General features: G+C 47.9%; 1 protein-coding gene across 6 annotated transcripts in view; it reads left to right on the top strand.

Annotated features, from left to right (window-relative positions):
- The window catches only part of sdk2b (sidekick cell adhesion molecule 2b), a 228,598-nt gene that overhangs the window by 166,217 nt on the left and 41,502 nt on the right, over window positions 1-20,879 (top strand). For all 6 annotated transcript variants that reach the window (XM_088599880.1, XM_088599881.1, XM_088599879.1 and 3 more), the window contains 17 exons: window positions 1,007-1,140; window positions 7,319-7,430; window positions 7,829-8,019; window positions 8,377-8,460; window positions 8,874-9,068; window positions 9,518-9,634; window positions 10,323-10,490; window positions 11,471-11,573; window positions 12,095-12,271; window positions 12,471-12,607; window positions 12,926-13,073; window positions 14,929-15,069; window positions 15,552-15,733; window positions 16,530-16,645; window positions 17,686-17,881; window positions 18,379-18,477; window positions 19,766-19,957. In XM_088599880.1, the coding sequence (XP_088456006.1) occupies window positions 1,007-1,140; window positions 7,319-7,430; window positions 7,829-8,019; window positions 8,377-8,460; window positions 8,874-9,068; window positions 9,518-9,634; window positions 10,323-10,490; window positions 11,471-11,573; window positions 12,095-12,271; window positions 12,471-12,607; window positions 12,926-13,073; window positions 14,929-15,069; window positions 15,552-15,733; window positions 16,530-16,645; window positions 17,686-17,881; window positions 18,379-18,477; window positions 19,766-19,957 (2,492 nt within the window). The remainder of the gene's footprint in view (window positions 1-1,006; window positions 1,141-7,318; window positions 7,431-7,828; window positions 8,020-8,376; window positions 8,461-8,873; window positions 9,069-9,517; window positions 9,635-10,322; window positions 10,491-11,470; window positions 11,574-12,094; window positions 12,272-12,470; window positions 12,608-12,925; window positions 13,074-14,928; window positions 15,070-15,551; window positions 15,734-16,529; window positions 16,646-17,685; window positions 17,882-18,378; window positions 18,478-19,765; window positions 19,958-20,879) is intronic.

Genomic DNA, 20,879 nt, shown 5'->3' with positions numbered 1-20,879 from the left:
GCTGACGGAAAAGGTTGGGGCAGCTGCACGGAACATGCATTGAAATTCCCAAACAGATAAACACGCACTCCAAATATCAACAGTTTGATTGTAAACACAGCCGTCCTCTGATATTAACATGCAACTCACTGCTGCCCCCGTTAGGCTGTGCTTGAGGACAGTACCGGTGAGACCGGGGCTTCATCTAATTTATTTTGGAATAAGTAAATTGGATGAATACAGTAGCTCAATTGGAGTGAGCTTTCTTTTGATAAAACAATAACAAACGGCTCATAGAACTCATGGAGTAGTAAGTACCTGTTTGATCCAGTGAGCCAGGATATCAGCATTATCAGCCGGGCTTGTTCATATTCCCACAACCTTTTGGGTAAAGAAGTTCTTCATTTAAATGCGTACTGCATAGTTTCTACCTGTGTCCTCTGATTTATGTTTCACTCTTCATTCTGAAGTCTATTAGGTTAACTTGCTCAATGCCTTTGAGGATTCTGAATGCTTGTTTCAGGCCTCCTCGCGTTCTAATCTGTTCAAGACTAAAAAGTTTCAGTTCTTCCAGCCCGTCTGTCTTAAGACATTTTTGCTCTTCCTTGGACTAATTCCAGAGCCAAACTGTGTACAGTATTCTAAACGAGGCCATATTGGTGCATTATGCTATTGTAATATAGCATCCCTTGATTTAAATTCTACACCTTTAACCATATATCCTAAAATGTTGTTTGCTTCCCCACATTGTCTAGGAGACATAAATGATGTGTCAATATACAGTACGACCTGCTGACCTGCAGAAGATCTGGAATATAACATTGCTAGAATCTAGAGTGAATGGACATCTAATGAGCTCCTTTAGACTCTCAGAGATGTGTTCATCAGAACTTCAGAATCAGTTGTTCTGGGAAGTTAAAAATTTCTGTTTTTCATTGTTGTTGTTTTATTATGGAATGTTTTCTGCTCAAAAGCAATGTCAGATGCCAAACCCACTTTGACCTTTGACCTCTCCTGTTCTCTTTAGAGCCATCACTCTGGACAACACCCTGGTCATCCTGTCCACCGTGGCACCAGACGCCGGTCGATACTACGTTCAGGCTGTCAACGACAAGAATGGAGAGAACAAAACTAGCCAGCCAATCACCCTCTCCGTGGACAGTGAGTCCCAGAGTTCAGAGTTACCATACCAACAGCACACACACACTCTTCTAGAACAATCTTTACTGGAACACAAAGGATCAATGTGGGAAAGTTGTGGTTTTCATATTATACTATCAGGTCATCTTCATCGTCTTCACAAGCAGTCACCTTTGTTTATCAAACTGAAGGTCGATCCTCTTTTACTTTTGCATATTTTGTTGTCAGCGTGAAATTCCATTCTCTTCCCAATGGCAAGTCCAAAGGCAATGTTCATTTTAACAGAGTTAAACGTCCAGCGTGAATTTCCTACATTTTACTGTTGAGAAATTGTTCATCATTTTTCATTACATGAAGCAGAACATGCCAATGTATGGAATGGGTCAGTATGTGAGAGAGGGAATCAGCTGTCAGAGACTAACTGTTCCTTTTAGAAACAAGGAATTTCTTACTCAGGCATAATTCACTTAGACAAAATTGTACGGAAGAAATAGGCTGCATCAACAGCTTGTACTTCATTTGCTCAGGCTAGACCTATTTGAACAGCATTACCTTTTAATGTGGTCTTAGATCTTTCCAACACGTGCCTCTTAAGCATTTCGTGGCCCAGATAAGGATTCACTAAGTGAGACAGCTGGCTACAGAACACACACACCTCCCTTATCAATTACCTTGCTGGTCGGTGTGAAGAACTTCTCAGCTCTTTTGTTATTTAACAGTCTACAGCTGTGTAGTCATTACCAGCAAGACCGGCCACTGCAGTGATTACAAGTGGAGAAATAAGCCCCCTCAAAAGCACTTTGGGGGTCTGTCAGACTTGAGGGCCTCAGCTGTTTCACAAAATTTTTTAGATTCGTACCACTCAATTGGATCTTCAACCCCCCACTAACCCCCATCAACCCAACAGCACAACGCTATTTTAAGATGAGGAATCCAGAGAAGATAAATGAAGCCCCCTTCTCCTCTCACCCCTCCCCCGTGATCATCAGCAGTCAGGAGAAGCTGCAGCCCCAGTGTAATCTACAGTCCATCTCCGAGCTCCCCAGCCCTGACATGTTGATTCACAGTTCTGGGATTTATTCAGCCTCAGTGGACAGAAAAGCCTGATTGCACGCAGGTGTTTTTCCAGTATAAGAGCTTGGGAGGGTGGCGGGGGGGGGAGGGGAGAAGTATCTGCTTACTCAAATGGCCTTTTAATACAGTACACTTCTCCATAACCCCTCTCAAGGTGAGTCCTCTGGTGTCTCCCACTCAGCGTTTCGGCCGGGCAGAGCAGAACACCGCTCTCTGCAAGGCCATTCATTAGACCAGGACACCTCTGATTTGCTTGAAGATAATTGAATCCCTTGTAGTTTCGTTCGCTGGAAGCCATTTGTTCAGGTTAGCGTCGTCTGTCCAGACAGGGAGACTCACAAAAAGCCTTCCCCACTAACACACACACACCAGGTCCTAGACCAGAATGTTGGGGAAACTCGGGACGATTCTCAAGCTGGGCTGTCAGGCAAATGTTTCCATTCCTGGTCATGTTCTTCCTAACATAAAAATAGAGCAGTTCTTTTTCAAAGAGCTTTGAACACAATGGATTCTGCCACACACAGATAGTGCTGCTCATAAATGTGCATTCTAACCCTGATCCAAGGCCATTTGGTAGCTTTAAGAGTAATGAAATAACTCCATCCGTACAAGTCATCCAGTACATTAAGCCCTGTATGCTGTCTGAGACAAGGTTAGCCCAAATGGATGTTTATTGTGTCTAAGTGGCTCAGTTTCTATATAATAACTAGTTTGGTCCCAGCTGTTGCCTTCTTTTAATCGCAGTACCAAGCATGGTACTAGACCAGCAGTGTCCTGGTCAATAATTTAAAATAGTGTCTGTTATTGACTGAAATCGTTATGTGACTAGTATATGAAAAAGCAAGAGATCTGTGATCTGTGCATAGGAAAGACTCAAAGTCCATTTGGATTAAAAACAAACTGCAAAACAGTGTCAAATTTGTGTTGCATTGGTATGGATTTGACTACAGCCAGAATTAGAGGGAAACGCATTTTACACTGGTCTCTTTCTCTTTATGTCTTTCTGCACAAAACCACTAGTTCTTGAGCTGTTTGGAACAAAGTAGTTTTTAATTAAAGAACTGTGGTTGAATGCATTGCTGGAGCTCCATTGTTGGCCATCTGGGCCAGTCCCAGTTGCCGTGCCCTTCTGACAGTGATAAGTGTAGGGCAGCCAGCATGCAGCGCGTACAAATGCAGTGATATGTGATTCCCATCGGCTGTACTGAAGGGCCTGTAACCTCCCTCTCACCCCTGCTCACTCCCTCTTGCGCACTGGTATCCTGCCATGTCAGCGGGATATTTATGGGAAGCCCCATGCCAGGATGCTGCCAGCGGAAGTGTGGGGAAGATGCCGAGAACAGCTGGGCATGTGAGCCCTGGTCAAGAGATCTGCTTTCAACACGAGAGTGTCAGCCAGCTCGGTGCGTGTGTATTCACCCACAGGCTCCCATCTCCTTATCCACTACCTGGATTTCATTGAGGAGATTCCTCTTCTGCTTTGGCTCCTTTATTCACTCGGAGTTCAGCTCGGAACGGAGATGAGAACTCTGCTTGCGCCTGGAGTGTTCACATCCTGTCAAAATTCCTTCCCTTCGGACATTTACTCGAGGGCAGGTTATGGATTGTCGTTATCACCGAACACCCCTCATTGCCTCGGGTTCCCTCTCGGCGGTTTTGAGCAGGCAGACAGTGTGACCTCTGCTGTGTCCGAGGCAGATGGGAGACGGAGGACTTGAGACGAGTGACACGGTAATAATAATTCCTTACATTTCTGTGATCACAGAAATGTGATCACAGAGAGTCAGGACCCTGATTTTATGCCTCATCCAAAGGACAGTGCCTGTTTACAATATAGTGTTCCTGCCACTATGCTGGGCATTAGGACCCACTCAGTCTGCAGGAAGAGCGCCCCCTGCTGGTCCCACTAACACCTCTTCCAGCAGCAACCTTAGATTTTCGGAGGGGGTCTCCCATCCAGGTACTGACCAGGCTCGCACCTGCTGAGTTTCATGGGCCTTACCAGTTGTGAGTTGCAGGGTGATGTGGCTGTGAGAGAGAAGGGCATGATGGGAAAATCTGCCAGCTCCGCCCTCTCTCTCCCTACTGGGCATCAGTCGAGTTGACATGACTGCTACAATCAGATTCCAGGGCTAGGTTTCCATTATGCCAAGGGCGGAGCATCTTAATAAAATCCATCCATAATTCCTGCGCAGTCTATTAATCTTGATATGTAACTGACAAGAGGGTGATGCCAGATGCTTTAGTCTCTGCTGAACGCTGATTAAGATACAAGCCCCTGCATTTTCTGTAGTGCTGCTTCCTGCTCATGCCAGCAGAGTTCTCACTGCGCAGGGGGAGGGAAGTGTAACACTGGGCCTACCTGCGTCAGCGGGGCAGGTGGTCTGTATACAGAGTCACCAAGTCACTGATTTCCTGCACAACATACTTCACACTGAACGCTTTTTTTAAAAAAAAGAGACTCAGAAAAACGTTAAATAACCTTCAGACACCTCAGCAGCAGCGGCTCCCTGTCTGAACATGAAGAAACTCCCAGTCTTAAGGTACAATTTCCACTGGTTATAGATAATTTAAATCTGTAGGCCATTTCCCAAATATTACCATATTCTTTTGTCACAGATAAAACAGATTTAATATAATGTCACTTTAGATTTAGGTATGTCTGAGAATTCTGTTAAGTACAACAGATGTAGCCAGAGAATTAAATTATACTACATCTAAAGTACAAACATGGAAAAGTAAGAATTTATTTCCCAGAATTAGAGGCTGTAGCTCAATGCTCTTAGCAGTACACTGGAATGTGCTACAGTACAGCGACCAAAGGTGCAGGAGATTCTGAACAGAGTAACAGCGAGAGAGCTGTAGGTGTAGTGTGTGCAGCTCACGCCCTGCTAGGGCTCGGTGACTTCTTCTCAGGCTCCTCCCAGGTCCGAGCCACACTGAGGAGTGAATTACAGAAAGCCAGGCTCCCATGGCAGGGGAATTCAAAGCGATCACTGGTTTTGGGGGGGGTTTCTTCTGTTCTGAAGGAACAGTGAAAAAATGAACCAGAGGACACAAGTGGAAGCTATGTGGAGGTGAATTTAAAGCCAAAAATTAGAGCCATTTCCTTACCCCAAGAGCTGGAGGAGTATGGAACAAGCTACTGAGCCGTGCAGTCGAAGCCATTACCCTGGTTTCTTTCAAGAATCGACTGGATGAAATCTTCGGATCAATTAACTTCTAACTACCTCAGGGGCTAGAGAGGAGGGCCTCCTCTCATTTGTGTTCTTACGGGGGATTCCTTCACTGGAACAGGCTTAAGGACTGAAAGAGCTCCATCAGGCAGGCAGATAGCACTGGACAGGCGCTGAGCATCTGGGGGCTAAGGACTGTCCAGGGCCTGGAGATATTCAGAGCATCTAGCTGAAGGAAGTGGAAGCACAGCTTGTCCTGCCTAGATGGCCTGCAGGGGGGCGCTGAGCAGGGGCCGGTGGGGAGGTCCGTGCTCCCTGGCAGAGTGGCTGACGAAGCAAGGGACACTGTGCGAGTGTGTGTACGAGGCGACTGCATCTCCCGCACAGGACTAGCGCCTGCCGGGAATATTCATGACACCCCTCCTCTTGATCTTAGAACACGGCAGAAGAAAAAGACACCGGTACAGTAGCTTAACCTGCAGCAGGGCCTGCTGTCTAATGATGATGTAGGGATGTGATTATTCTGTAAATGGAGGGTCCAATATGCATGATCATCTGGAATATGTCCAGAAAAGTAGTTACATTATGAAACCAAATATGAAGCTGCATAACTTAAGTGTAATTTAATTATATATATATTCCAAGCTTATGTGGACAGGAGTAACCAGGGTGTATTCTGATTTGTGGCCAGTGAGTGCTAGGCTGTGTCTCCCCTGTGACCCTGTATTGGTTAAAGGGAATAGACAATGGATGGATAAATAGGATTATATCCATAATATACACTGTATGTTTTTGCAACAGGTGCATGCAACATGACTCAGATATTTTCATTCCTTCTTCCAATCCCTATACCACTAAACTACTCTGATTGGAATGTAGATTTTAAAAAAGTCTTTCCTCTCTCATGTTTTATCCCTTTATTACATGGGTTTCTTTTGGCAGATCATTCGGTCTTTTCATTTTTTAAAGAGGCCTAGTACTACATCTTACCAATCTGTGATTCTTCATGTTTACTTTCTCCAAAACCTTTTCCTGTATTCGCAACATGTACAGGGTCCTTGTGTTTCTGAGATCGCAGTTTATTCTTTTATTAACTGCGTGGAAAATTACAGCTTTCAACGGGCGAAGCAACAGGTTTCCTTGGGCAGCCGTGGAGCGAGCTGAGAGGCAATAGCTCCCCCTGCTGGCTCACAGCGCACGTCCTGCAAGGGAGGAATAACAGACGTATTACAATCTGCTCCCGCGCATGTACTGTAGGTGTGCTTTTCATTTTGCCCTGGAGTATAGTACTGATAGGGGCGTGGGAGAAATCACCATTTAGGATCCAAAAACTGAAAGATATTTGAAGTACAGTGGGCTTTCAGTGTTGCTTAACATCATCTGGCTTGTGCTGTGTCAATACTCTTGTCTTATTCTTAGATGATCACAAGCCAAGCTGAATTGTGTCAGTGCTTTTTAAACCACAAACCACGTGTCATTTTCAACAGATTGCCTCCGAAACCCATTTCACGGTGTATAAGAATTTGGCCCGTCACACTGACTGAAAGTAAAAATGGAGCAGTGAAAGAGGATTTACTCTTAAATGAAATTCCAGGAACGTTTTGCTGTAAGAGAGGGTGGAGAGCCTTCCCGCGTCATGCAGGAGTTAAAAAGTGGAAGATTGAACCACAAAGCAGAGCTGCAGCAGGGATTGCGATCTTATTCAGAGTTGTTAGTGCAGTACGTTAAGCTGGGGGCTCTCTGGCCAGGGTGTGTCGGAGGATGTCTGTGAAGCAACAGCATAGTTTTGGAATTGCTCACTCTGGGTACTGGGCTTCAGCCTTTCTGTTCTGCTGAGAGCTTCAGCCGAATCACCAAAGTAGGAGACTGGGTCCTGCAGTCTGGTTATTCGGAGCTTTCTGAGCTTGATCTGTTTTTTCCTTTCTTTCTTTCTCTCTCTCTCTGCACAGATGTGGGGGGTCCCGCAGACCCCATCGCCCCCACCATCATCATCCCCCCACGAAACACCAGCGTGATCTCGGGGACCTCTGAGGTGACCATGGAGTGCGTCGCCAATGCCAGGTCAGGATACCCCCCGCCCCCCCCTCCACCCACCTCCAGAGCAGAACCTAACTGAGAGAATGAACAGTCAAATACTGGACTGTCAAGTCTGCACCTCTGCAGGGTATCAGCAACACCTGTAGTAAAACTTATTAACTGCGGGGTGAGTTCAGTTCTGCGCTGCCAGCATTGAAGCAGGCCTTGTCTGTGCCTGGGTTTCAGTGGAAGTGAGGGACCGTGGAGCAGTGTTGTCACGCACCATGGGCAGAGCAACAGGAAGTCAGCGCTCGGAGGCTCAGAGGGAAATGAAAAACTAGATGAGATCGGGCACTGCAAGGCACAGCTGGCCGGCCGGTCAGCCCTTCTCCCCAGCGCCCGCCTGCTCCTGCCCTGACCGCTGTTCCCTCCTGTTGCTGCAGGCCACTTATCAAACTGAGCATTTCCTGGCGGAAGGACGGTGTCCTGGTGACCAGCGGCCTGAGTGACTTCAACCGCCAGCTGACCATCCTGAGCCCCGCGGTCAGCGATGCAGGATTCTACGAGTGTGAGGCCATCCTGCGCAGCAGCAGTGTGCCCTCGGTCAGCGCCGGAGCCTACCTGCACGTTCTAGGTACCTGTGCCCGCCCAGACCAGTGACGCATGTGGTGCTGATGCCCTCAGGGTAATGCCAGAGCTGGGAATGAGAATTACTTGGATTAACTTCAACAGTAGGCCCTTCTGAGTTCTTTTCAGATTTATTTTTGCTTTGTGTTACACTGCTTGTCATTGGCACCATTTTTCATTCGTCCATTCGGCCAAGGTTATTTTGTGTCCTAATAATTCTTTTTGATTGAATCACTGGAAGGGCAGTACATGCTGCATGATATACAGCAATCAGGGATCAGGTAGCAAGACATAACTGCAGACGCCTCCAAATACCCACTGTAACCCAGAAATGGCTTGTTTCCTAACTCTTGGTCCCCCTCAGAGCCCCCTCAGTTTGTCAAGGAGCCAGACAGACACATCACTGCAGAAATGGAGAAAGTGGTGGACATCCCCTGCCAGGCCAGAGGTGAGCCGAGACTCCTGGACACCCCTCGAATTCGTCCGCCCAGGGGTTAGACACACACACAACCTTCCCATCGCACAGACACCAAGGTCGGAGCGAGAGAGGGAGACACTGTGTTACCGAACTCAAGATGAGTTCACAGTTCACTGGGACCTCATGTTTCCATCACTCCCATGAAGAAAAGTGCTGTGTATATCAATTTATTTGGTGGCTACAAGAAAACAGCTCTTGTTATTATGGTCCCTCCCTCACAGAAAATGGAATATACCCTGTTTACTGAAAATCTTAGTAAGGTAACACTTGTTCATATTCCTGAACTTCCCTTTACAGACTGAACGAGGCCCTTCCTTAGAAAGGAGGGGAAGACCTCAGCCACACAGCTGACTCGTCTCCACTGTGTCCCCCTGTGTCTACAGGCGTGCCTCAGCCTGAGATCGTGTGGTACAAGGACGCCGTGCCCGTCAGCCACGTGAAGACCCTGCGGTACCGCGTCTTAAGTGGGGGCAGCCTACAGGTCAACGGCCTCCTGCCGGATGACACCGGAATGTTCCAGTGCTTTGCCCGCAATCCTGCCGGGGAGGTGCAGACCAACACCTACCTCGCTGTCACCAGTACGCCCACCGTCTCCCTTCCTTCTTCCTTCCTCGGTCTGTCTAGCAGTGGTTGACGAAGTCATCCTCATCTGCAGGTGTAGGGAAGTCAGGGCTGCCTGCGTGAGGCGTTTCCAGCCAGAATCCCTCGCTCTTGTGGAGACCAGACTGCCGTCAGCCTCGAAGGCCTTCGTCACCAGTTATAAGCAAAAAAGCTGCGCGATGACATCACCTTACTGCCCCATTTCAACAGGAGGCAGGGTGGTGCAAACACAGTACAGCAGCGAACAACAGAGCGAAACCCAAGTCCAGACCTTGGGGCGGAGGGGGTTACAGATTAGCCAGTTTTGACCTTGAAATTCCATTGGAGAGTGAGGTCAGAAAGACGGTTTTCCCAGAATTGTGTCCAGCAGGAATTCCCTGTCTTGGTTCGGGACGTCTCTTCCTCAGCAGCCTGTGTTTTGTCGCAGGTATCGCCCCGAACATCACCGCGGGGCCCTCGGACAGCACCGTGATCGATGGCATGTCTGTGATCCTGCACTGTGAGACCTCGGGAGCCCCCCGCCCAGCCATCACATGGCAGAAAGGTGGGTGATATACCTTTCTGCCTGTCAAATGAGTTAAACCTCCACCCCTTTCTATCAGCTTCTGCTCTTCTGCTCTTACTGTTTTTCCTCTTTCTATCTCATCTATCTATCTAATGACTTCTTATGAATCTGATGAAAATAATGCTTCCTTACACTTATATAGTGTAATATTCTGGACACCCCACTCAAAGTGCTTTACAGGTAATGGGGTCTCCCTTCCACCACCACCAGTGTGTAGCACAACCTGGATGATGCACAGCAGAGGGGAGGAGAGCAGAGTAATGAAGCCAGTTCATAGATGGGGATTATTAGGAGGCCATGACTAGTAAAGGCCAGGGGGAAATTTGGCCAGGACAACAGAGTTAACACCCCTACTCTTTTCAGGAATTTTTAATGACCATGAAGAGTCAGCACCTCAATTTTGTCTCTCATCCAAGGATGGTGCCTTTTTTTACTGTATAGTGTCCCCATGACTATAATGGGACATTAGGACCCATACAGACCGCAGGGTGAGCGCCCCCTACTGGCCCCACTAACACCTCTTCCAGGAGCAACCCAAGCTTTCCCAGGAGGTCTCCCATTCAGGGACAGGCCAGGCTCGTACCTGCTGAGATTCAGTGGGCTGCCAGCTGGGAGCTGCAGGGTGATAGAGCTTTGGAAGTAACTGTTCTTCCCTCCTCCCGTGCAGGAGAGCGTATCCTGGCCAGCGGCTCGGTCCAGCTTCCACGGTTCACACTGCTGGAGTCCGGCAGCCTGCTCATCAGCCCCTCCCACATCTCGGACGCCGGCACCTACACCTGCATGGCCAGCAACTCCCGAGGCATCGACGAAGCGTCCGCCGAGCTCGTCGTCTGGGGTAAGAGGGGGAGGGGAAAGCCGGTCAGGAAGGGTTAGAGCCCACCCACGCTCATTAGCGCCCCCAGCAGGATGTTTTCTCCTCCATTTTTGATTCCTGAAACGCGGACCTGCAAGAGGAACGCAAGAATGCCTTGCTCACTTTGAGCGTTCCAAAGGCTCCCAAACATTCTGGCAGAACGGAGAAAGTTGAGAAACAGATGACATGCCTACTTATGAAAAAAGAACAGTCTTAGATGCTCAGATTCAAATGTCTCAGAAAGGTATAGTCACAACTAAACCCAGAGTACGTTATTGTCAGAGGATGTATTTAGTGAATCTGGTGGGACCTCCCTGAGCAAGTTTCAATGCTATCATCACATTTACCTTTTCAGGATTAGCACTGTTTTTAGATCCATAAGAAACGGGATACAGTGAAGTGGCTCTTCCACCCTAATTAGTACTGCTGGCATCATTGCCCTATCTAGGTTTTATTTTTGATAAGGCCACTCATAAAAGTTGATTTTACCTTTGGAGACAAGTGATGTCATTTTCTCCTTCCTGTACTGAGGTCACCATTACGTCTTTGAATCACAAAATGTATGTTGCGGTACAGATGATGCTATTTTCAATCAGAATCACTGACTTTAACGTTGACCAGGCTTGCCCAAGCTCTCAATAAGTGGGTGTGTCAGAACAGTTCGTCTGCAATGCAAGTTCAAATCCAGGAGACCTAAACAATTGATAATTCCCAATTGGGTAGGTATTGTGATCCGAGATAACAACTGCCTCTTCAAAATTAAAAAAATGTTTTCCGTCGATTAATTCATCTTTATTGAATAAATAAAAGTAGAGCCGACTACAGTTTGTGTTTCCAAAGCTTTTTTTGCAAAGCTGTACTTTCTTCATACAGGTTCTGTGTGTGTTTGTCAGTGCCCAGATGAGACAGTTTGGTTCAATTGTCCAGGATGTTCCCACTTCCCTCCCTGTTTGCTTTTTCAGCCCGAACCCGGATTACAAGCCCTCCCCAGGACCAGAGTGTCATCAAGGGGACCAAAGCCATCTTGACTTGCGGTGTGACTCACGATCCAAGTGTTACTGTCAGGTACTGTCAGGCACACCAGGAATGCAGGGATGCACACGGAGCAGGTGCGGACAGAGGTGTTGACATCCGGTATCAAAAACATTAGCACCCTGGGAAGTCTAATGACTGTCAGGGGCGGTACAGCCCCAAAAGTTTTAACTCTTTCCCGTGTGAGGTTGCATAGATTGACTGGAGCCTACTAAAAACTTCTCTGTCAGCAGCGAAGGTCTGCTTGAACTGATCTGTGCCAGCACTCTGTTAAATCTGCCATCTTCCCAGTCAGTGTAGAGGAATGCATCCCTGCTGTTTGATGAAGGAAAAGGGCAGCTGGCATGATCTCTATTTGAATTCTTTTCATCTATGACTGGAAATAATTAAAAGTCCATTTTATTACTGATTCAATAAATATTGTTGCAGCAGTATTCCCTGACATTGGAGACGGTATTTCATTAGCGACAGCTGCAGTAGTAGTTCGAGAGCCATCCGTCAATCCCCTGTGGGCTCTGTGTGTGCTGGTGACGGCAGTGTGTGTGTGCTTGCAGGTACACTTGGGAGAAAGGAAGCTCCGTCATCAACCCCGACTCTGTCCCCCGCATCCGCATGGACCCCGACGGTACCCTTCACATCTCCCAGACCTGGTCGGGGGACATCGGCACCTACACCTGCCACGTCACCTCCGTGGGGGGCAACGACTCGCGCAGCGCCCACCTCCGCGTCAGGTCAGCCTCGCCCTCCCTCTCTGTCCAGCCCACCTGCTGCTAGTTCTCCTTCCACTCTCACTACGTCTCTTGCCATCCTGTTAGTATCCCTGCTTCCTTCACTCTCTCTGAGGCTCGCTGCCTGCGCCACAGTACTCTGGAAGGTTTCTGAGTCCCCTCTCTCTTCCACCTTCTCTCCCACATCCACTCTCTCTCATAGGCAGCTTCCTCACGCTCCGGAAAACCCCGTAGCGACACTGAGCTTGATAGAGAAGAGAGCCATCAACCTGACCTGGGCCAAACCCTTTGACGGGAACAGCCCGCTGATCCGCTACATCCTGGAGGTGTCTGAGAACAGTGAGTGTCTGAAGGTGGGCGGGGCTCAGGAACAGAGACCATGCATGGGGGCGGGGACAGGATGAGAACTCTTGATTGGATGAGGGGCGTGGCTTAAGAAACTGGGAGGAGACAGGGGATGCTGATACTGAGAATGGAGGAGAAGTGGCATTGAACACTATGGGGAGCAGGCTAGAACTTTACAAGTACCAAAGAGGAATGGTTTAGAGGGTGAATGGAGGAAGTTAGAAGTCAGAAAAACTGGTGGCATGGGGATGTTGAACTGTAGTTGTTTTACACCAAGCATGCTCCATAATTCCTCTGGTCTGTCTTTTCTAGACGCACCCTGGACGGTACTGCTGGCGAACATCGAACCCGAGTCCAACATGGTCACAGTAGGCGGGCTCATCCCTGCACGCTCTTATCAATTCCGGATCTGTGCCGTCAACGACGTGGGGAAAGGGCAGTTCAGCAAGGAAACAGACCGGTGAGCTGGAAGCCCTCTGTTGCATTGCACCACTGTCACTACTCAAGACTGCCACCTTCTGGACAGGAAATGACTTCCAAAGACGAGAGGTCTAAAGAGACTAACCTGTTGCAGTTTTTTGTTACTGAACAAAAATGAATCATCTACTCTGTTTTTGCTTCCTTATGATAACTCAAATTCAAAACCAAGGAGTGAAAATGGCACATACCGCAAAGAGTACTCAGACAGAAACTCAGTATTAATAAAGAGAAAATTGTCACATTCTCCTTCTGCAGCCTTTTCTCATTTCTGTAATTAAGACCCCGAAAATAGAGAAGACACAGCTACAGTATTTCACAAGTCTCTGTTCCCACTGCAGTATGAGTAATTTTGAAATATGTCAAGCAGTTCCGTTCCCTCATTTTCCCTGCTTTTAATACTATTTCCAGATAAATCTGTTAAATCCTTTTCCAGCAAGAATCTGCTGGAATCTCTGCATTGTTATATTTAGGGGGGCATCCAATCATTTTATTTCTTATTTAGGATCTTATTTAAGCTGACCGTCTCAGTTCATTTGTCCAATGCTTATCTATACTTGCAGAACTCTGCTGTGATACACAGAGCAGATTCAGTTTATAGTGACTTTCTGTTTCAACACTGTCTTCAAGAGTGAGTCACCTCAGGTAGAAAATAAAGGCTTGATTTTATTCTGAGTGAGTCATCTACAAATGGACTCAAATCCCTAATAAAATACTCTGCTGCCAGCAATGGCTTTACATCAACATGAGTTCAGTACAAAAAATTATTCTGATGTCTTTACAGCCAGTCACAGATTCCTCAGTGACAATGTCAAAGAATTAATTTTCTACTGTTTCCTTTGAACTTGTTTTGCTGTGTTTGGGGACAATTTGTCACAGATCTTGTACCAAAATGCCACAGCAAATCAAGTTCGTTGGTCATGAAGGAAAGCTCAATCTTCACAGTTCAATTAATTTGAGATGGTAGATTTCAAGTCCATTCTGGAAATGGTCCTGATTTAAAAGGCGGTTTCTCTGACGCTGCTACAGTCTCTACCTCCTCAACACAAAGGAGCACTAAACGCCTTTAAAATGTTCATTTCCAGAAGAATCCGAAATAAAGCAATAATTTTAGGGGCCTTTGGAGTGGTGCTCGTCCAAGTGGTGTTCGGTGCTCTGTGATGCAAGTGTCACGGGTTCGAGTCTGAGTCATGTAATTCATTACAGTATATGATTGTACCCAGGACTGGCGTGCCGGGTTGCGTTAACCAGTGTTCCCTGAGCTCTTGAGGACACAGCGCCCCCTGCAGGCTGGCAATGCAGTCAGGGAGAGACGCACTGTGATCAGGACGATGTTGAAGGACAGGTGGATTGAAAGCAAGCAGGTCGGAGGTGCCTGCTCCTCCTTTTTCTCCCCTGTGTGCAGTTTCAGGGCTTCAGAACTGTAAGATGAGACAGTGAGAACTGGGAGAACTCCCAGCTGCTCCAAATATATCATACATAGCCATAAATGTGTGAATAATATGTGAAAATAATTGTAAATGTTTCATTATTTTTTCAACAAGTTTTAAATAATTTCCTTACAATTTCTGAATTCCTGACTTCTTTAATGGAAGTAAGAGGCCTACGCTTGCTAAAATCTCTGTCCCTCTGTCATCTTTTCAGTGTCTGGCTGTAATTAAAAGGTGTGGGAGCGTGAATATCAGGGACTGGGGGTGGCGTGAATGCAGAACTGATCTGTCCTGGGTGCGATCCCTGTCAACTCCCTGGTCACCCCACCTCCTTCAGCGCTAATGAAGAGAATGGTATTACAGGACCACACTTCCATCCCCTCTCTCTCTGTCTCGCTCTCTCTGCAGGCTGTCTCTCCCAGAGGAGCCCCCCAGCGCCCCCCCACAGAACGTCATCGCCAGTGGGCGCACCAACCAGTCCATCATGATCCAGTGGCAGCCTCCTCCGGAGACCCACCAGAACGGCATCTTGCGGGGCTACATCATCCGGTATGGAGAGGGTGGGCGTGGGGGGGGCGGAGAACTGGTGTTTGGCCTTGTGGGGTTTTTGATTGTGTCCACCAGGAGCACAGTCTTAGGGAGCACTGCTGAGACCCACCGGCAGATGCTCACACTCCAAAAGAGTGTCAAGCTGATCTCACTTTAGCTCTCAGGATGCTTCTTTCCTTGCACTCCTTCCCTTTCAGAACGACTGCTCCTTATTGTTGCTCTGCATCTGTGTTTCCGCATTTTAATTTAAAGCCAGTTTCAATAACAGGCTTCCCCAAGGGAAACCAAGTAATAAAAGGGATTAAAGTGTCATTATCTAGAAATGTAAGGAAAGTAATACAGTGTGTTGTTCCGTAGCCAAAACGTTTGTGTTTCTTTTTTTCACCTTTCACCATGGAGTGAACCATTATCTAGAAATGGTCTCCTGTCCTGTGTCGGGGGTCTAACGACGCCGGCCTCTGTCTCCACTCCTTTCCCCACAGGTACTGCCTGGCGGGGCTGCCAGTGGAGTACCAGTTTAAAAACATCACCAACCCCGACGTGACGAACCTCCTGCTGGAGGACCTCATCATCTGGACCAACTACGAGATCGAGGTGGCCGCCTACAACGGGGCCGGGCTGGGCGTGTACAGCCACACGGTGACCGAGTGGACTCTGCAGGGAGGTAATGCCCCTTTCCTGCCCTTTCTGTACACGTTTCAGAAATCCCGTGTGCCACCCCCCTCGACACTATCTCTTCCTTCTGTCCACCAGTTCGAAGACTTCATTCCTTATCAAGTCTTCTTCCAATCTGTGGACCTCATCACCCTGTAGGGATGCCTGTGAATACCTGCACTGTTTCCATGTGATAGCTTCATAATCCAGCTTGTGGTTTCATATCTCACTCCAAATCCAGACTCCTCATCTCCTGCTTACAGGGATCTGTGACGGGTGTTATCTCTCTTAGAATTGCCACAATTAGAAAACACTGGATTGCAGAACTTACAGTATATCAGCCCCTTCCCATTCTTTCAATAATGTTTTTACTTCACTTAAAATGTTTCCCCTTTCCATTAATCAGGAACATGGAGTGTAAGCTATTGAGATAATAGCTTGATTTAACGTAACAATATTACCAGTAGTTTTCAGGACGGGTGGCACAATATTGCAGGACAGCGCTGAGCTTTGCCCTATAGGTGTGTGTCTGAGGTTATCAGCAGCAAGCAGTCCATCACGCGGAGAATCCGCCCAGCGCAGGGGAAGGCAGTTGTGGTTGTTCACTTGCCTGGGCCTGTACTGATCAGTGAAATCAAAGCAGCGATCAGCGCGTTAATCAGACAGGGCCTGCTCCTGTTCCTGAGGGTGACTCACATCCCAAGTTGGGAAGGAGTACACATTGGGTTGGGACCGAACAGAAAGGGATTGGATAGTGTCCTTAAAAAAACAAGCCATGAACATCGTCTTTGCCCTCGTGTTGGCAGTGCCGACGGTCCCTCCCGGTAATGTCCAGGCTGAGGCTGTGAACTCCACCACTGTCCGCTTCACCTGGACCCCCCCGAGCCCACAGTTCATCAATGGCATCAACCAGGGCTACAAGGTGGGTGCTGCTCCCCGATTTCACACCTCCCTTCCCCTCAGTGCCAGGCCCAGCTCCCCCTAGTGCTGCATGTCATTTGCGTCTCACAGAAATGATTTCTTTCCCCATTTCTCTTAACGTCTGCTGAATTTTACACAGCAGTACTCCAGAACTTTAAAAGCATTGTATTGTGTCAAAGCAAGTCTGGGATTTTGCACAACACCTATATGCTATCAGCTTTATAAAGATAAGTAACAATCTTGAACTCTGTCTATGGTACTGTAAATGTTATACGGTGAGATTTGTTAAAGCAGTGCGAGATATTTCGGCCAGAGTGGCTCCACTTTCCACTTCCAGTTAGAGCTGATGTCCTAGCCTGGTCCCACTGGTAATTTAAAATGTACCAGTTTCAGGGACATTAAAATCCACTGCCTCACAGTTTGACTGCTGAGGAAATATCCTCACGGCAGTATGGAACAAGCTACAGAGCTCCAGGCTCTCTGCATGCCTTTCACATTCTCTGCCTCCTGGTGCCAATAAATCATTCTTTCACAAAGTTTCTGCAAGGAAGAAAAACAGCACTGTTGCCAGGGGAGTAATTAACTAAATGCTTAATTGCCAATTCAGTATGTTAACTTACATTTCCAATATGTTTGCAATTACAGTATTCTCAGTAAATGCTGAGTTATTTCGCTTGTCTTAAAATTATGTTTCACTACAGACACGTCCTAAAGGAATAGTGTTTGTTTTTCAGTCTCAGTCAAATTTGCCTTTGATTTGAATAATTATAACTTGTGCAAAAACTATATTTGAGTGGTACTGAAAGATGGAGTAGAGCTGTTTTTGGTTGCCAAACAAGAAATAACAGTAAAATAATGGGGAAATTGTCTAGATTGACAAGACCGTGGTTACCATGGGAGAAAGGAACTTGCTGGGTGGTCAGATTTCAGCTGATTTCTGCTGTCAGAATTGGGAAGTTGAGACTCGATAGCATCCCAAAGGTTTCTCAACCCCTCTTGTGGTTTTTTAACTCCATTTACCTCCCGCTACCCGACCCTTAGCTGTTGGCATGGGAACCAGGCAAGGAGGAGGAGGTTACCGTGGTAACTGTGAGGCCCAACTTCCAGGACAATGTCCATGTGGGGTACATCACAGGCCTGAAGAAGTTCACCGAGTATTTCAGCTCAGTCCTGTGCTTCACCACGCCCGGAGACGGCCCTCGCAGTGCCTCCCACGCCCTGCGCACACACGAGGACAGTGAGTCTCCCACAGCTCAAACTGGGCTTGAAAGAGTCAGCCCAAGTCATAATCAGCAAATCAATGCTCATTATCTTCTTTAATTTTATTTAGTGTGGGTTTGCTAAAAGAAACATTTGGTCTCCCTTCTCCCTGTAGGCTAGCTGCCCACTTCAAAGTAAAAGGTACTGCATTTACCTAGTTAAATATAGTCAACATAGTTGACTTGAAAGGAAAAACTCATCCCGTTGGATTTTAGTACAAAACCTTGAGTAATTGAAAACATTTGCAACTCCATCCTTTTTCTGTGCTTTTGTACTGTTAAAGGGTGAGATTCTAAAAAAAATCCCATTTCATTCTAAATCTAAAGGCATGTGACGTGTGAGATATGGAAAATAAAATATTTTTGGAGGTGCAAAATAAATATTCTGCTCTGACTGCAACAGCGTAAAGAGACGTATTTCAGATGTGTTCCTATCCTATCTTCCTGTGAAGAACCTGCTCTTTTGTGTCTCCAGTTCCCGGTGCTGTGGGTCACCTGAGTTTCACTGAGATCCTGGACACGTCTCTGAAAGTGAGCTGGAGGGAGCCCAACGAGAAGAACGGCATCCTGACAGGTACTGAGGCCAAGCTCTCCCTGCCACTGCTGGGATCCAGTCCCGATCCCTCTCCCTAGACAGCCCAGAGCTCCGCCCCTCCAGGGTCCTGGGCCACCACAGAGTCTTCCGCCCTCTAGGTCTCACGGGGGGGCTGGCGCCTCTTCTGTCACCCGCTGGTCCAGCACGCCCACACGCTGCTCTGGGTCCCACTTCAAAGTTGACCTCCCGTCCGTAAAGCCAACGCGAGTGAGAGGAGCTGCAGACCACAGGGCGGGCTGGACGTGCGGCCCAGTCCGCGTTGTTCTGGTGGTTCTGAACTCAGAACAGACCATGCTTGTGGGGGGGGGTTTGCACTGGTGCTCGTCCAGCAGGAAGTGGTCTGGTGACCTCATTCCACCAAATACAATTACCATCCCTCAACGTCGCAACGCCTTTCGGACTCCCACTATGGAATTTTATAAATATGCACATTATTGCAGCCATCATAGTTACTTTAAAGAGGTGCAACATAATATACTTATATTATCAGGAGCCATGTCACCCTGCAACTCACAACTGGCAACCCACTGAAGCTAAGCAGGTGTGAGCCTGGTCAGTACCTTGATGGGAGACCTCCTGGGAAAAACTAAGGTTGCTGCTGGAAGAGGTGTTAGTGGGGCCAGCAGGGGGTGCTCACCCTGTGGTCCACGTGGTTCCTAATGCCCCAGTATAGTGATGGGGACACTATACTGTAAACAGGTGCCGTCCTTCGGATGAGACGTAAAACCGAGGTCCTGACTCTCTGTGGTCATTAAAAATCCCAGGGCGTTTCTCGAAAAGAGTAGGGGTGTAACCCCGGCGTCCTGGCCAAATTTCCCATTGGCCTTAACCAATCATGGCCTCCTAATAATCCCCATCTATGAATTGGCTTCATTACTCTCTGCTCTCCTCCCCACTAATAGCTGATGTGTGGTGAGCGTTCTGGCGCACTATGGCTGCTGTCGCATCATCCAGGTGGATGCTGCACATTGGTGGTGGTGGAGGGGAGACCCCATTACCTGTAAAGCGCTTTGAGTGGAGTGTCCAGAAAAGCGCTATATAAGTGTAAGCAATTATTATTATTATTATTATTATTATTATTATGTATTTAGATATTTACGTTTATATGCTGCTTAGGATATATATACAGTGTACTATAAAGGAATAGCAGTGTTGGTTTAATTTAATAGTTTGTATGCTTTATGTTGACAGTGCTTAGGAGGGAGCTCAGCTCGATTTAGAATAACCTATTAGAAGTCATAGAACATGCCTTGTCTTTCGCCCGTAGGGTACCGCATCTCCTGGGAGGAGTACAATCGCACCAACACGCGGGTCACCCACTACCTGCCCAACGTCACCCTGGAGTACCGGGTGACGGGCCTCACTGCCCTCACCACCTACACCATCGAGGTGGCTGCCATGACCTCCAAAGGCCAGGGCCAGCTGTCATCATCCACCATCTCCTCCGGTGTCCCCCCAGGTGAGTGCTGCCCCCCCCTCCGGCCCTTCCGCTGCCCAGCCCATCCTCCCGCTCCGTCCTGGCCCCCGACCGGCCTCAGGGGCACCATGGGGGGCTGCATCGTCAGGGAGGCGAGCGCGTCTGACGTGGCTCTGCAGTGTGTCGCTCTCTGCTGAAAAAGAGGGAGCGTTAAGAGGGACCCTCATCGCAGCCCCTCCAGGCTTCGTGTCCTTAAGCTGCTCACCATGTAACATCAGCCAGCACAGAACCCCCCGATCAGTGATCAGGTGACACGCTTCAGTCAGGCTGGCCGGTTTTATCTCTCCGTCATGGCCCTCTCTGTTTAAGCATAGTCCTTCCCGACAGAACATTTCTGAGGACCACATTTTAAGAGGGAAGAGGGAAGAATCAGTCATTAGTTTCTGTACGTGAAAGATTTTTCTCTTCTGGCCCTGTACAAAACACCTAGCTAACATTGCCACCTTTGATGTCGTATTGCTTCTCTCTTGTGCAGGTTATGTACATAGATAAGATAAGATCACTTTATTGGCCATATACAATTTCATACCCCAGCTTGCTCTCCGTGAGACACGCAGACAGGGAGAGAGAAGCTGGGGGTCAGAGCGCAGGGTCAGCCATTGCACAGCAGTTGGGGTTAAGGGCCTTGCTCAGAGGCCCAACAGAGTAGGATTCCTCTGCCAGCCGCGGGATTTGAACTGGCAACCTTCCAGCCACAGGCACAGATCCTTAGCCACAGAGACACCGCTCCGCCCAGGAGGTTATCTTGGTGCTTCTGATTTGGGTTATTTACCTTGCTAAGTAGGCAGATACACTGTGGGCACACTGCAAGCTGACCGCCTACCTAATTCTTCCACTAAGGAGTGGGCAGTTTGCCCAGGTGAAAGGACTGATGTGTGCACTGCTTCATTAACGGGTAGCAGAG

The sequence above is a fragment of the Lepisosteus platostomus genome, chromosome 11 (assembly GCF_059453375.1).
Source record: "Lepisosteus platostomus isolate fLepPlt1 chromosome 11, fLepPlt1.hap1, whole genome shotgun sequence".
Taxonomy (NCBI): Eukaryota; Metazoa; Chordata; class Actinopteri; order Semionotiformes; family Lepisosteidae; genus Lepisosteus; species Lepisosteus platostomus.
Note: the sequence above shows the minus strand (reverse complement) of the source record. Positions and strands in the feature narration are given on the sequence as shown.